The sequence below is a fragment of the Aythya ferina genome (genome assembly GCF_964211825.1).
Source record: "Aythya ferina genome assembly, chromosome: 8".
NCBI classification, from domain to species: domain Eukaryota; kingdom Metazoa; phylum Chordata; class Aves; order Anseriformes; family Anatidae; genus Aythya; species Aythya ferina.
In genome coordinates, this window is record NC_140304.1 from 10,162,041 (window position 1) to 10,175,369 (window position 13,329).

The 13,329-nt window shown below is 63.7% G+C and overlaps 1 protein-coding gene across 2 annotated transcripts; it reads right to left on the reverse strand.

Moving 5' to 3' along the window:
* Positions 1 to 644: 644 nt before the first annotated feature.
* Positions 645 to 9,617, reverse strand: OLFML2B (olfactomedin like 2B). 2 transcript variants are annotated; one of them, XM_084526869.1, is made up of 8 exons: positions 9,417 to 9,617; positions 8,497 to 8,760; positions 6,815 to 6,922; positions 4,955 to 5,113; positions 3,712 to 3,940; positions 2,658 to 3,194; positions 2,265 to 2,441; positions 645 to 2,025 (listed from the first exon to the last, which is right to left on the reverse strand). In XM_084526869.1, the coding sequence occupies exons 1-8, from the start codon at positions 9,543 to 9,545 to the stop codon at positions 1,424 to 1,426; spliced, it is 2,205 nt and encodes a 734-aa protein (XP_084382995.1). In that variant the 5' UTR covers positions 9,546 to 9,617; the 3' UTR covers positions 645 to 1,423. The 2 variants fall into 2 exon arrangements, with proteins under 2 accessions (XP_084382995.1, XP_084382994.1); XM_084526868.1 differs by having other exon boundaries at positions 3,703 to 3,940.
* Positions 9,618 to 13,329: the final 3,712 nt, after the last annotated feature.

Below are 13,329 nucleotides of genomic sequence, written 5' to 3' on the forward strand. Positions count from 1 at the left end.
GGACCCTTTGCTGCGGGGAGCCACGGCGGGGACCCGGCGGTGATGGCCGCGCTCCCAAATCCGTGCCGTGGGTGGGTAGGTTGGGGCAGGGAGGGGGTGCACCCATGGGTGCAGTCACAATGGTGCCGTGGAAAGGGCCACGGGGGTGGCAGGGCAGAGTCCCGAGCCCGGGGCTGGCGCAGAGGGGTTGGGGACGTGGGACCGCTGCAGCCCGGTGGCGGAGAGCACCTCTCTTCCCGTGTGGTCCTCTTGTCTGTGTCCCTAGCACCGATGGCAATAAAATGGTTCTCTTATTTATTACACTAGTTGGCTTGTTCATGCTGCTTTACGTGCACAAAAGGCTGGCGGGGCACCCACACCCTCCTCCTGGCCCCCTGGGGAAGAGGCGGCTGCAGGGGGGGCAGCGCAGGGTGGCTGCAGGTCAGGTGCCACCTTGGGCGGGTTGGGTTTTTGTCTTCCCCTCTAGGACTGCAGCAGGCAGCCCCGAGCCACACTCGTCACCGTCTCCCCGTCCCTTGGGAGGACAGGGGCTGCTCCAGCAACGCCAGGACAAGCGGTTGCAGGCAGAACCCAGCCTGAGCAGCAGCCCCATGCACGTGTTTCTTTTGTGGGGTGACCCAGCCCCAAAGAAAGCCCCAGACAGCTGCAAAGGTACTTGATCTTTTATTATTAACAGCAGGTAAATACAAGATGGTGCCAGGCTGGGGAGGCGGGGGGCTCCTGCTGGCCGTGCCCTCCAGCAGAGCAGCACCCGGCAAATCCCAGCGGGGGAGGATTTGGGGTTACAGAGCGCACCAACATGTCATCTACAGCTATTTACAGCCCCCCTCCCGCTGCTGGCTCCCAGCCTGGCACCCGTAGCCCCCCGGGGCTCCAGGGGGAGAGGGGACAGTCCTCAGCGTTAGTGCCAGCACCGGGGCTGCGCTCGCAGCCGCATCGCACAGGGGTTCTCCAAAGCACCTGCCGGTGCCGAGCGGGGACACGCTCCCCATCACCAGGACACCAGCGTCCCGCCGGGCCCTGCAGCCTGCAGCAGAAAGGCCAGCTTTGCACCAGGGGCTGGGGTTGCTCAAAAAAAAAAAGCTGAGGAGTAGGGCCACCTCCTCCTGCATGCGTGGAGCCCGGCGTCCCCTCCCGAAGGAGCAGCCCTGCTGCCACCGGCCCCTGCACGCTGCCCCGGGGATCAGGAGCAGGGTGCACCAGAGACAAAGGGGGTGGGCCCGGCCTGGGGATCGATCTACAATCCGCCATAAAAACAAAAACAAAACAAAACAAAAAAAAACAGCTTGAAACGCCGAAAAAAAAAATCATTTACTCTTTGATTTGTACAAAATAATAATTATAATAATAATAAAAATAATAATAATAATAACAAAAGGTGCTGGCGGCCCCTCGCTCGCAGTGCCCCGCCGTGGCGGGGGGCTCAGTAGGCAAAGATGACGTGGTAGGTGACCTGGTGGCCATTGTCCCAGGCGTAGAGCAGGCGGTCCTTGGGGTTATAGTCTATCTGCGTGGTGTAGGCGTACTCGTTCTCGAAGAGCAGCCGGGGGATGATCTGCGTGTTGGTGTGCGTGTCGAAGGCGTAGGAGATGTTGGCGTTCCTCTTGTTGTAACTGTCGACGGCGTAGAGGACGCCGCAGATGACGAAGCAGTTCCCGTAGAAGTTCTTCCGCAGCCCCGTCCGCCACGTGGTCTCCTTCTGCGTGCTGAGGTCGGCGGCGTTCAGCTTGCTCAGCACGATCACCTCCTGGTTGAAGCCCTCGTAGCTGATGGCCGGGTAAATGACCCACAGGCCGTTCTCATCCACGGCGAAGTCCACGTCCGAGTGGCCCCGCCACCGCCACGGCGTGGACTCCTCGTAGGCCACGTCGTGCAGCATGGCCCAGGCGGCCACGTAGCGCTGCTTCAGGTCGTACTTGATGATGTTGCGGGTGAAGGCCCGGTTGTAGTAGAAGGACCCGTTGTAGACCACGTGCCCCGTCCCGATCCAGCTGTAGGGGAGCTTGTAGGAGTTGCTCCAGCGCCCTGAGAGGCACAGACACCGCGCTGGTGAAGTCCTCCCTTTCCTGCACCCCCTTCCACACCTCCCGTGGTGACATGAAAGGTCACAGCCACCACAGGCAGCTGGTCCTGCCCCGTGCTGTGAACCCCACACCGGGTACCACCACCCAAAAAGGTCCTTCCCAGCCCTATTGGGAGGGTATTTGTGGCAGCCCAGCAGGGCCTGGCACAGCCCCGGGGACGCGGGGACGGCGCAACCCCACCTTGCTTGAAGTTGTCGAGGTTCCTGAACTCCACCAGCGTGTTCCCGTAGTAGTAGTTGGTGACGTAGATGCGCTCCTCCCTGGCCAGGGGGTCCTTCATCCAGGCCCCCTCGTTGCGCCCGTAGGTGTTCTGGGTGGTGGGCCCCGAGATGGTGGACAGCGTGTCCTTGCAGCGCCCTGCGCGGGCAGAGAGGGGTCACCAGGCTGGAGGCAGGGCAGCAGGCATCACCCCTCTCCACCCCCAAACCAGGGAGGGGACATCAGTAGGTTCCAGAGTGAACAAGTGAAGCTTGGTGCCCCAGAAGAGCCCAGCATCTCCCACCAGCGACCAAACCCAGGGGTGCGCACCCTGGGCACGAGCCTGCCCCCGTGGCCACGCGCAGGAGCACTCACCGATGATGTTCCTGATGTCCTCCTCCTCCAGCGCCTGTTTCGGGGTGGCGGGGATCGTGGGGCTGAGCGGCGTCGCGGGGGTGCTCGCCTGCTCCGGGGGTCCCGGGCTGCTCCCGGTGCCAGGCTCAGGGCTCGTCCCCATGTCCCACGGGCTCTGGGCTGCGGTGGCCGCAGTGGGGCTGGGGACGTGGCTGGTGGCCGCGGGCAGGCTCTCGGTAGCCGTGGGTGCCACCGCGCTGGCCGATGCTGTCGGCAGCTGCGGGGTTCCCTCCTCGGGCAGCCCCGATGGGGCGCTTGTGGTCCCCGGGGTGGGGGGCGGTGGGCTCACGGTGTTGGGGTCCGGAGTCGGCCCCACGGAGGCGGCAGGGGACAAGGGCAGGGTGGTCGGCGCGGCGGTGGTGGGGTCGCTGCTGGGGGTGGGCGGCCACCCCACCGGGGAGGGCTTCCTCACAGCCTCGCCCGCCCGCCCGCTGGGCCGCAGGAGCTGGTCCTCGATCAGCAGGTCCACCGTGTTGTCCCCGCTGAACAGCTCGTCCTCTGCCGCACGGACACGGGCGTCAGTGGAGCCACGAGCCTCCTCCTCCCACCGCCCCACGTCCCTTGTGCCAAGCCCACCCGTCTGGGTGTGGGCGCTGGATGCCCACACTGATGCTCTCAGTGGTGGTTTGCCCGCTGGTCCTGCTGCTCGACCAACACGCCCAGCGCTAGCCCCACAGCACCCCTGAGAGGAGCGGGACTCGGAGCTCCCCTCCACCCCATGTTTTCATCTCCTGCCCCTTTATTTCCATCCCGCAGCTTCGGTTTTCCTGCTCTGGCCTCCTCTCAGAAACCACGTCTCCGGAATTAGCAGCTCATCCATCCCCACGGCTCACTCCTTTGGTTCCCCTGCCCTGCCAGCAGCCTGGCCCAGCACCTCCGCACCCCGTCCCCCAGCCCACGTCTCCAAGCCCCCTGCTCCCTACTCCGAAGGCACCGTGTCCCCCACGCTGTCCCCACAGATTCCCGAGGGACGAGGCTGCTTCTGATGGGGACTGGGGCCACAAACCCGACTCACGCTGCTCCTCGATGTCGTTCTCCAACTCTCCGGACTGCGCCTTGTAGTAGGTGACCCCTCGCACGATGGTGGGCTTGGAAGGAGGCCGGCTGCGCAGCCGCAGCTTCCTCTGCAGGAGCTGCTTGGGCTTCTCCTCCTCCGGAGCCAGGTGCAGCTCCGGGAGGGACTCGACGGAGTTGATCTGCTGAGAAATGGTCTCGTCCTTCAGGAACCTTTCCTCGTACTTGCCCTGCAGGAGACAGGGAGCTTGTTATGGGAAGATTTTTGGGGGAAAGGGCGGGGGGTTGGCAGGGGTTGTGCCATCCTTCCTCGGGGCTTGCCGTGCCCTGCGTTGGATCACGAGTGATGCTGGGCAGCCGAGCGCAGGCAGAGCCCAGCAGCCACGGCTCAGGTCTGTGGGATTTCACCTCATTAAAGCGAAATGGAAAGACAGACGGAGCGTTGAAGCCGTGCCCATTTGGCTGCGGGGACGGGCCCAGGATTCCTTCGAAGCCCCGCTGCAATTAACGGCGCGGAAGGGGGAGTGCTGGGAAATGAGGTCACTCGGGGTGATAACGGCCCCGCGGCAGGGCTGGGACCCCCAGCGGGCACCCCCCTGCCAGCCGTGCCCCCCACATCACGGGCAGGGCAGCCTGGGGGCCCGGGCATCACACGGGCAGGGGGCAGAGGCCAGAGCACCAAGGCGCAGAGCAGCACAAAGCCTCCCCAGCTCATACAACCAGGGCAGGGAGGGGGTCAGGACACCCCAGTGGGGCTTTTCCCCCGCAAACACCCTCCTCGCTCATCGCAGCAGCAGCACAGAAAGCCCAGTCCCAGCAGGATCGTCCCCACGTGGGGCAGACCCACGGGATGCCCACGTCTCTGCCCGCAGCCTGCGGGCGCGGGAGCTGGCGGGGAGCTGCTGGTGATGGAAAGCAACGCGCTGCCCGTCCCCGGAGCCCCCGAGCCCCGCTAATCAAAGGCTTCCCAGCGGCTGCCGGCCGGCCCCGCAATGACATCAGTCTTTCCGAGCACTCCGACCTGGAAAAGCAGGAGGGGGAGGCGCGGGGAGCAGCCCGGTCCCGCTGCCTCCCACGTCCCGGCTGCAGCTGGGCCGTGCCGGGAGCAGCAGGCTGGGGCCGGGCTTTGCTGAGCGGGGAGGGAAAATAATAACCTAGAGCTGGGCTGCCTCGATGCCCAGCCTTATGGCGTGGCGCTGGGGGCACGGGGAAGGCAGGGCAGGGCTGGTGCCAGGCGGCTGTACCTCGGTGTGCACGTAGGCAGCCTCCGCGTCCCTCTGCAGCGAGCCCTCGATGTCGGCGAGGCTGTTGGAGATGAGGCTGGAGCAGTTCTCCCGGCCCTGGGGCTCCTGCAGAGGCTCCTCCACGGCGGCTCGCTCCCCGCTGAGGTTCCTGGCCATGCCCTGGGAAGGAGAGAGGGGATTCACCCCAGCCCGGACCCCTGGAGGAGGGGGGCTCTGGGCTCAAAACCTCTTGGTCCTCTCCATCTTCAGCCGCTCGAGTAGACGGCACATCAATCAGAGCACTTTTGCACACAGCCTGGAGGCAGTTCCCCCCCGATCCTTCATCTCGAATCTGTCCTGCCATTAATCTCTCCTAAAATCCGCCGTGACCTCCATCTGTGACCCCGGAGCTGCCAGCTGAAGCAACAGCTGCGAGCTGACGACGAAGCAGAGGAGGTGCCAGCTCTGCCAAGCTCAGCTCCGGGGTCCAACCACGCAGCGTTTGTGCGCGACACCTTGTCATGCTGGAAAAAAAACTGGCAGTCCCTTCCCCTCCAAAAACAGCCACCCGAGCCCGGTTAGCCCACCACCCCGCAGGGCATTTAATCTCGATTTGCGTTTAGTTTTGAGGCCGAGTCCTGTAACACGGGGACTCCTCGGCAAGCTTTTTGTTGCAGTAAGGAGAGGAAGAGGGGAGCTTTAAGATGCTCTCCTAGGAGAGAAAGAAGCAGCTTTGACACCCTCCTCCTTCAGGAATCATGGCTGTTTCCAACTGTCCTGTGCCCTTGTCACTTATTTTGTGTAATATCTGCTCTAGGGGGACAAAACCCTTCTCCCTGTGAGCAGAGGGCCAACACGGTGCCCTGTGATGCTCTCCGAGGCCGCTCAGCTGCTTCTCGGGGGAGCAGCTGCCAAAACCCTTCTCGCCTGGGGGCCAACACCTTGGAGCGATGCCGAGACCTCCCCCAGCACCCAGCTGTCCCCTGCAGCCGGCCCCGCGGGCAGGAATTTGGGTGCGAGGCCGGGGACAGGAGGCTGCTCCCAGCTGCTGCCCGCAGCTGCCCCCTTCGGAGGTGCCTTCCCCAAGCCCCGGCTGCTCGCGGCGCTGTCGGGCACATCCTCAAAGGGTGCTGCTGGAAAAGCAAGAGCAGGGAAAGCACGGGGACGCTCTCCTTGGCACTCCCCAAGCCTCCGAGCTGACATTTTCACCTCGCTGGCCTCAGGCGTGCACAAACCCCCGGGGCAGGACGCCCCCCACGCTGAGCCCCACTCCGCAGTGGCACAGCCCCGTGTCACCGCTCCCCTTCCTTCCTCACCCAGGACTCAACGGCAGCCCCAACAACACCTGGGGAGCGAGCCAAACCGCAGGAGGAGGGTGGGATTGCAAGCACACACAGCGGTGTTTTATTATTTTCAGACCTCAAAACCCTTTTCCTCCTTTTGGGTCAACACCCTGTTTGGAAAGCCGGCTCCTCGCGGCCAAGCGTGCTCCTCTCAGCTGTCTCTCGCCTGACCCCGAGGCGGAGCACCCCGTGCCTTCCCAAAACACTTTGCAAGTGGAATTTTGGCTTTATAAATCACCACTTCTTGGCCGCTGGCTGCAGCCGAACGGGTCCGTGCTGCTCCAACAAGAATGTGGGACTGCTGCCCCAGACACAGACCCGGGGAGCGCACCGCGCTCTTCGCTCTGAGCACGGCTCAGCGAACTGCCACCCTGCATCGTGCTAGCCAGGGGAAATACTGAACCAAATCTATCTTTTAGCAGCACCAAGGAATGAGCCAGAAGAGTTAATTATGGTTTCCTCCAACATTAAGGAGGCTCTGAGCCCACCCCAGGCACCAGGTACAGGGTTTTGGCTGCAGCCCGAAGGTGAGGCTTACCTCCTCCAGCCTCTCCACCCGGCCCACCAGCTTCGTGGTGACTGAGTGCAGCTTCAGCAGGTCCAAGCCGTAGAAGGCACTCTCCAGCATCTCGACGATGGAGGACAGCTGCAAGGCAAACGGAGCACACCGTCAGGCAGAGGTGCTTGATATGAAGCACCCAGAAGGGTTTCAGTAGCCAAAAGTCAAGGGTAACGCAGGTGTCCGAGCACAAGGGGATATTAGAGAGCAGTTTTGTCCCTGTACAGCCAGCACTCTGCATCTGGGGACGATGGGCTACTCTTAATGCTCCTGGAGGGGATAAACAACCTCGGCCCACCCAGCCCACGGGGCAGGCAGGGGCACGGCGCACAGCACCGCGTGCCGGGTGCGAGGGGAGCGCGGCGCTCGCGTCCCCAAGGGTCAGCTCCCCAAGTGACACGGCTGGCAGCCGAGGAGCCAAGGAGTGAACATAAAACGCGTTTGAGATCAGACTCTGAGCTCCTGCCATCCCGTGCTTGTTTTTCCTGGAACCAGGGGAAGCTCGTTAAAAAATAAAAATACTCACAAAGGCAACAGCGCGCGGGGGCCGAAGTTCAGCGCCAGCCTAGTAAGAGCCGGCTGCCCCGGGGAACCCCCTCGTTGGAGGGATGCTGCCTCCTGCCTCCTCCTTGCAGCCCCCATTTAAGAGGTGCCTGCCCTGGTCCCACCCGGGTGGGGATGGCCGTGGGAGCAGAGGGCAGAGGAGCCCTGTGGTTGGGCACGGGCACGGAAGGGCTGGGGAGGGCTCCAGGTCAGGCTCCAGGCCCCCAGGAACACCAGCAGAGGACCAGCAGCAAGCTGCTGGCCCTCAAAAAGAGATTTTGGATTCAGCTGCCCCGGGCTGACCCTCCCTGACGCACTGTGCCGATGCGCACACCCCGACCAACTCCATCTCCCTCGCTTTGCCCGCCGGGGGTTTGCTTTTCCCCGCTCTGAGAATCCCCGCCAACATTTGCTGCACGCCCTGGGGTGCTCCCAGCACTGCCCGCCTCATTTTGGGGAGCCTCCCCACAGCCCCCGTGGCCGGGCTCTAGCAGCAAGGACGATCCCCACGTGCTGCTTGGACAGGCTCCGCGAGGCGGTTTGGCCGCGGGTCCTTGCGAAACACCCGGGGAGCCGGGGCCAGTTCCTCGAGGGCCGGCGCTGGCTGCGAGGCGTCCCCGGGGACACGGCACGGTGCTGCCGGCCGAGGGGCCACCAAAAAACTCCAGACTGTGATCGCAGCAAGGACAAAAGCCACCCCGCCACCGTCCCCGCCAGCACTGCGGCACACTTTCGTGCTGACACATCAGTGGTTTGCAGCCTGCAGAAACCAAACCAGCCCTGTGAGCATCCCGCGGGGCGTCCCTCTGCTGTGGGGCACCGAGGGCAGGGGGGGACGAACGGGGCCGTGGGGGATCACTGCCAGCAGCTGCCTGAGGCAGTCCCGGCCATCCATGAGGGCTCTGATGCCCGCCAGCTGGTGGTGGCAGCTTCCCCGGGGATTTTTGTACACTCCTAAACCCAGATGGATGAATTTATTGGAAAATGCCTCTGTGCCTCTGCGCCCACAGGCAGCAAACCATCCCCCTGGTGCCCAGGGGACGTCACCGGTGCCACCCGCTCCCACAACGCGCCCCTGGGAGGCGCGAGGAGCCCGAAAATCCTCGCCGTGCCCCTACCTTCAGGTCACTGCTCTCCGCCTCCCGCAGCTTCTTCAGCCTGAAGTCGCCCTCGCAGGGGTTGAGGGCGGACGGGGGGGCGACGCAGGCGCACTTGCAGCCGGGTCCCGAGGTGATGGTCTCCACCGTGTAGAAGTCCTCGGCTCTGAAGGCGCCCTCGTTGATCCGCTGGCAGGCGCCACGGCCCAGGGGCCTGACCAGGCACTTGCAGCGGCAGTCGGAGCCCTCGGACACCGCCTTCACCTTGTCGTAGTCACCTAGCAGCTGAGCACCGGCACCGTCAGGCCCCTCGGGGAGCCTCATGGTGCCCCCAGCCTCCGGGAAACCATCCCAAAACCGGTGGACAAGTCCCCTACAAAGCGCTGGGCTTTCTGCCCCTACACGGGGAAAGCCGCCTTCCCGCACCAGGGTGGTCTTCTTGTCCGTATAATAAGATGGACCCAGGCTCTAGGAGCTTTAGGGGTGAAGCCCATCCCGCTGTCCCTTCATGCTTGGTGTCCTTTGGGGAACAGCCACCCCATAAGCCACCTGCTGCCCCGAGCCAGGCTTCTTCGCAGGGCTGGGGCAGCCGAAATAACCCTACAGACAGCGGGACCTGGCGGTGGGACAGCCCCGCCGAGCAGCCCCGCACCGTGCCAGGAATTTCCTTCAGCTGCAGAAAGTGCTTTGGGGAGCCCGAACACAACCGGGACGGGGTTTGTTTGTCCAGCAGCCACCCCAAAAAGCTGTTCCGGGGGGCAGACAGCAGCACGCAGCGCATTTCGGAGGGGGGGCGCACAGCCCGGCCATGGGACGCCCCTCTCCGGGCACCCAGAGCCCCCCCATGCGCCCACCCAGCGCCCCCCAAAGGACCCCCCGGCTTCCCCCAAGCCCTCCGGGGGCAGTAACAGCGGCACCCCCCCCTCGGCACCCCCCCGGACCTGCGAGAGGATGTTCTCCTGGTTGTCCGCCTCGTCCTGCAGCGGCGGCTCGGTGGAGGGGCCGGGGGGGGGCCCTGCCCGGCAGCCGGCTCCCAGCGCCGCCAGGCACAGCAGCAGCCGCAGCGCCATGGGAGGGCTGGGGGGGGGTGTGAGGATGAGGATGGGGATGAAGATGAGGATGAGGATGGGGATGGGGATGGGGATGGGGATGGGGACGCCGCTGCGCGCTCAGGTGCGGCGCGGAGGGCGCGGGCGGGGCCGGGCAGGGCCCCCGCCTCCCTGCCGGCCCCCCGGCCTCGCCCCCAGCCTCCCGGCCTCGCCCCCAGCCTCCCGGGCTCCCTCCCCGGCGGGCGGAGCCGGGGATGGGCTTGGGGTCGGGGTTTGGGGCCGCCCCGGGCGGTGCTTCCCACCTGCGGAGCGCAGGGGGCTGCCCGAGCGCACCCCCACCCCCGGCCGGGGAAACTGGGGAGGGGGGAGAGAGAAGGGGGGAGATGGGGGCGAGGCCCGGCACGGAGCCCGGGGGGGTTACGAGTGGGGGAAGCGGGTGAAAATGGGTGGTAAGGAGGTTTCTTCCCAGCAAACAGCAGCCCCCGGGCGCCAGCTCCCTCACGCCCAGCTCCATGGCTCCGTGCTGCTGGCAGCGGGGGTCCCCCAGGGGCAGCTGTGAGACCGGGGCGCTTCTGGGGTCCCAGCTCGTGTCCCACGGGGTCTGCGGGCTGCCCAGTCTGCATTTGGGGGATTGGGCAAAACCCCCCAGGACAGGCAGGTTTGGATCCAGCATCACAGCAAGGAGCAAGGCAGGAGGGGGGCTTGCAGGAGGGCTGCCACCCGGGGGGCTGCCCTGTCCCCCTGTAACTCCTTCAGCCCCTTCCTCACGGCCACTTTCAAAGGCTGGAGAAAGAAGGGAAAGGAATCAGCCACGGGGTTTTGGAATAGGCAGGGTCTCCCCCGCCACCGGCATCCTTTGTTGCCTTCTTTTTTTCCAAGGAGCTGGTGCCGGTGGTGTTTGGTCTGGGCTGCAGACGAGTTTAAGCCTGTCCTTTGGGGGCGAGCGGAGACAGCAGCAGGCACTTCTGCTCCCTGCGGTCCTCTCTAAACTCTGACTATCCCTCCTCCAAGGGGAAAAAAAAAGAAAACACAACACACCACCACGAGGAAACCCGCAGCCAGAGCTCTCCGAAGCAGCCCTGAGTGAGCACGGCGGGGCCGCAGCACCACCGCGCGGAGCCGAGCGAGGAGAGGAGCTGCTGCGGGCACAAAGCCCTGGGGAAGGCAGGATGTGCGCTGCCACGCGCTGCCAGCTTGGGTTTCTTGCTCAGGCCTCTCCAGAGATCATTTTCTTTCTTACAGCAAGGGCACGCTGCATGTGCCAGGAATCGGTGCTTCCCCTCACTGGGCTCCTGCGGTGCGTGCCGTGGCTCTTCCAGCACCTCTCTGCCCCTCACCTCCTGCGGCCTCCGGCCCCGTGAGCAGCAGCGCCAGCACCACATCCTGCTGGAACAGAGCAGAGCTGCTGGGGGCAGGCCCCACCATCAGCATCCTCATGCTTGGTCTCGCACGGCACCCTAAGCCACCCCAGCTGCGCCCTGCAGGGCCCACGTGCAGAAACGTGCCCGCGGAGCACGCCGCCACCGCCAGTGCCAACGGGGGCTTGCGAGGGCGGCGCTCCCGTGACTGCCAAGGGCCAGCTGAGGCAAACCTTCGGGGCGAGAGGTGGCCCAAGAGCTGCACGCCCCCGGGGTCACGGCTTGACGAGGGAGCTGACGCCCGTCCCTCGTGCATCCGCTCCGCGCCCAGGATTAGGCGCGCTCCCTCCCAGCCCCGTCGGTGCAGCAGAGCTGTCCCACGGAGCCGTGTGACGAGGCAGGAAGGCTCCTGACGTGAGCCCGAGCTGCACGGCAATTTGAGAGGCTTCCTCACTGACCTCAGCAGTGACACTTGCGTTTGCACCCGTGAGTCAAGCGGGTGAATGCAGGTGTGCCTGCGCTGGGAGCCTGCCCTTCCCGAGGCTGCCCAACGCCTGTCACCTGCAGGAGGCACGCCTGCGCCAAGCTGGGATTGCAGCACCCTGGGCACACAGGGGAGCTCTGCCCAAGCCGAATAGGATGTGTGTTTTAAAAGAGCAATTTTAAAACCAGGAGAGCTTTGCTGTGCCATTTGGCTGCGATGAGCCCCTAAGCTTCCTGGGCAGCTCTCCCTGGGAAGGCTTTCTGATGGCAGCTTGGCGCTGGGTTTTGGAGAAGCCACGCCAAGCCGAGCTGCACAGGAGCTGAGCGCAGAGCTCAGGCCACATGGCCACGATGTGAGAAAAGTGGGCTTCAAACACGTTCTGCCTTGTAGCTGCATTATTCTGAAGTCCACACTCCCTGACTGTGCCACCTCACCAAGCTGTGCCGGGCTGGGGCTGTCAGAGACTGGGACCCGTGCAGCTTGGTGCATGCCCTGTACCTGTACCTGCAGGGTGCAGGCAGCACAGCCTGGAAAATGCTTCAGGATAGGAGCCCAGATTGGGCATCATGAGACAAAACAGCCAGAGGGTGACGAAGGGGAGCATCCAACCCCCTGACCTCATCTCATCCCCTACTTCTTCCTCCCGGCTGCGTGCAGGCAGCTGTACGCATCCTGCCTCGCTGACGTGCCAGCCAGTTGGTGCTGTGCCCACCTCGTGCTGTAATCAAGCCCGCCCGAGCCCCTGTGATCAAGGGAAGGTTCCGCCTCTCTGTGTTTCAAAACCCAAATCCCCTTGAGCACGCACACCAGGGCAGCACAACATGCCCTGGTCATTGCTGGCAGCTGGGCGAGACCTTCCTGGGGTTTTGGGGCCATGTTGCCAACACCGATGCCCTGCCATGCTTCCTTTACACCCACCTCCCACGCTGGTGTACATAGAGACACAGACATTTGAGCTGCCTGTCAGCTTTGGGGTCTTTTGGGGAGCACCAGCATCTGCCTGCGTGCCCTGCAGGGGCTCCCACTAAACCCATGACAAACAGCACCTCTAGAGGTGAGCCTAAATGGAAAATGCAAAATAAAAGGTCTGTAGACAAAGGCTGTGATGTGGCAAGCTGGTCCAGGAGGACAGAAATATCCCCTCACAGCACCTCGCATGCACGTGCACTGCCCCAGGAGCCCCACAAGACCTGTTTTGGGCAGCGCAGCCCTGCAGGAATATGGGAGGCTCCGGCTGACAATTTCCAGGGGCCAAAACACTTCTCATGGCTGGGTGGAGTGAGGATGCAAAATCTGTTCTGACCTCCCAGAAAAAAAAATAAATGAATAAAAATAAAAAAATAAAATAAAAGGGGAAAAAAAAAAAAAAAAAAAAAAAGAGAGAGAGAGAGAGAGAGAGAGAGAGAGAGAGAGAGAGAAAGGAGAGAGAAAAAAAGAAAAAAAAATAATAATTTTCTGGGGAGAATTCCAGCTTGGACAGAAGTCGCCAAGGACAGCTTGGCTTCAAACTTTTTGGCTCCAGGAAGATCAGCCTGGCAATCCCACGTAACTCCCAGCCACTCTGGCATTCTCCTTGGGATGCCCTGTCCTTAGTGCCCTGCTCTGCTCGCCCCCGATCTCAGCCGGGGACCTGGCAGGGCGTGCAGGGAGCCACGGGCAGAGCCCTGCACACCCCAGGCAGCCCCTGCTGAGGCTGCTGGTGGTCAGCACTGGCCAACATGGGCAAGGGGAGCACAGTAAGGTTTGGGGCTGTGGGTCTGCTTCCAACCAGCCGTGCTCTCACAGTGCCCAGGGTGCTGCGGTTCAGCCCCCAGCTCCCACGCGGTGAGGAACCCAACCCACCGGGGTGCCTACACCCTGCTGCCAGGGTCCCCGGGCTGGGGCACAGCCAAGAGGAAAAGGTGGGGAGCGAAGACGGCTTAGGAAGGGCTGATAACAGCGTGGCAGGGCTCCCTGGCAGAGG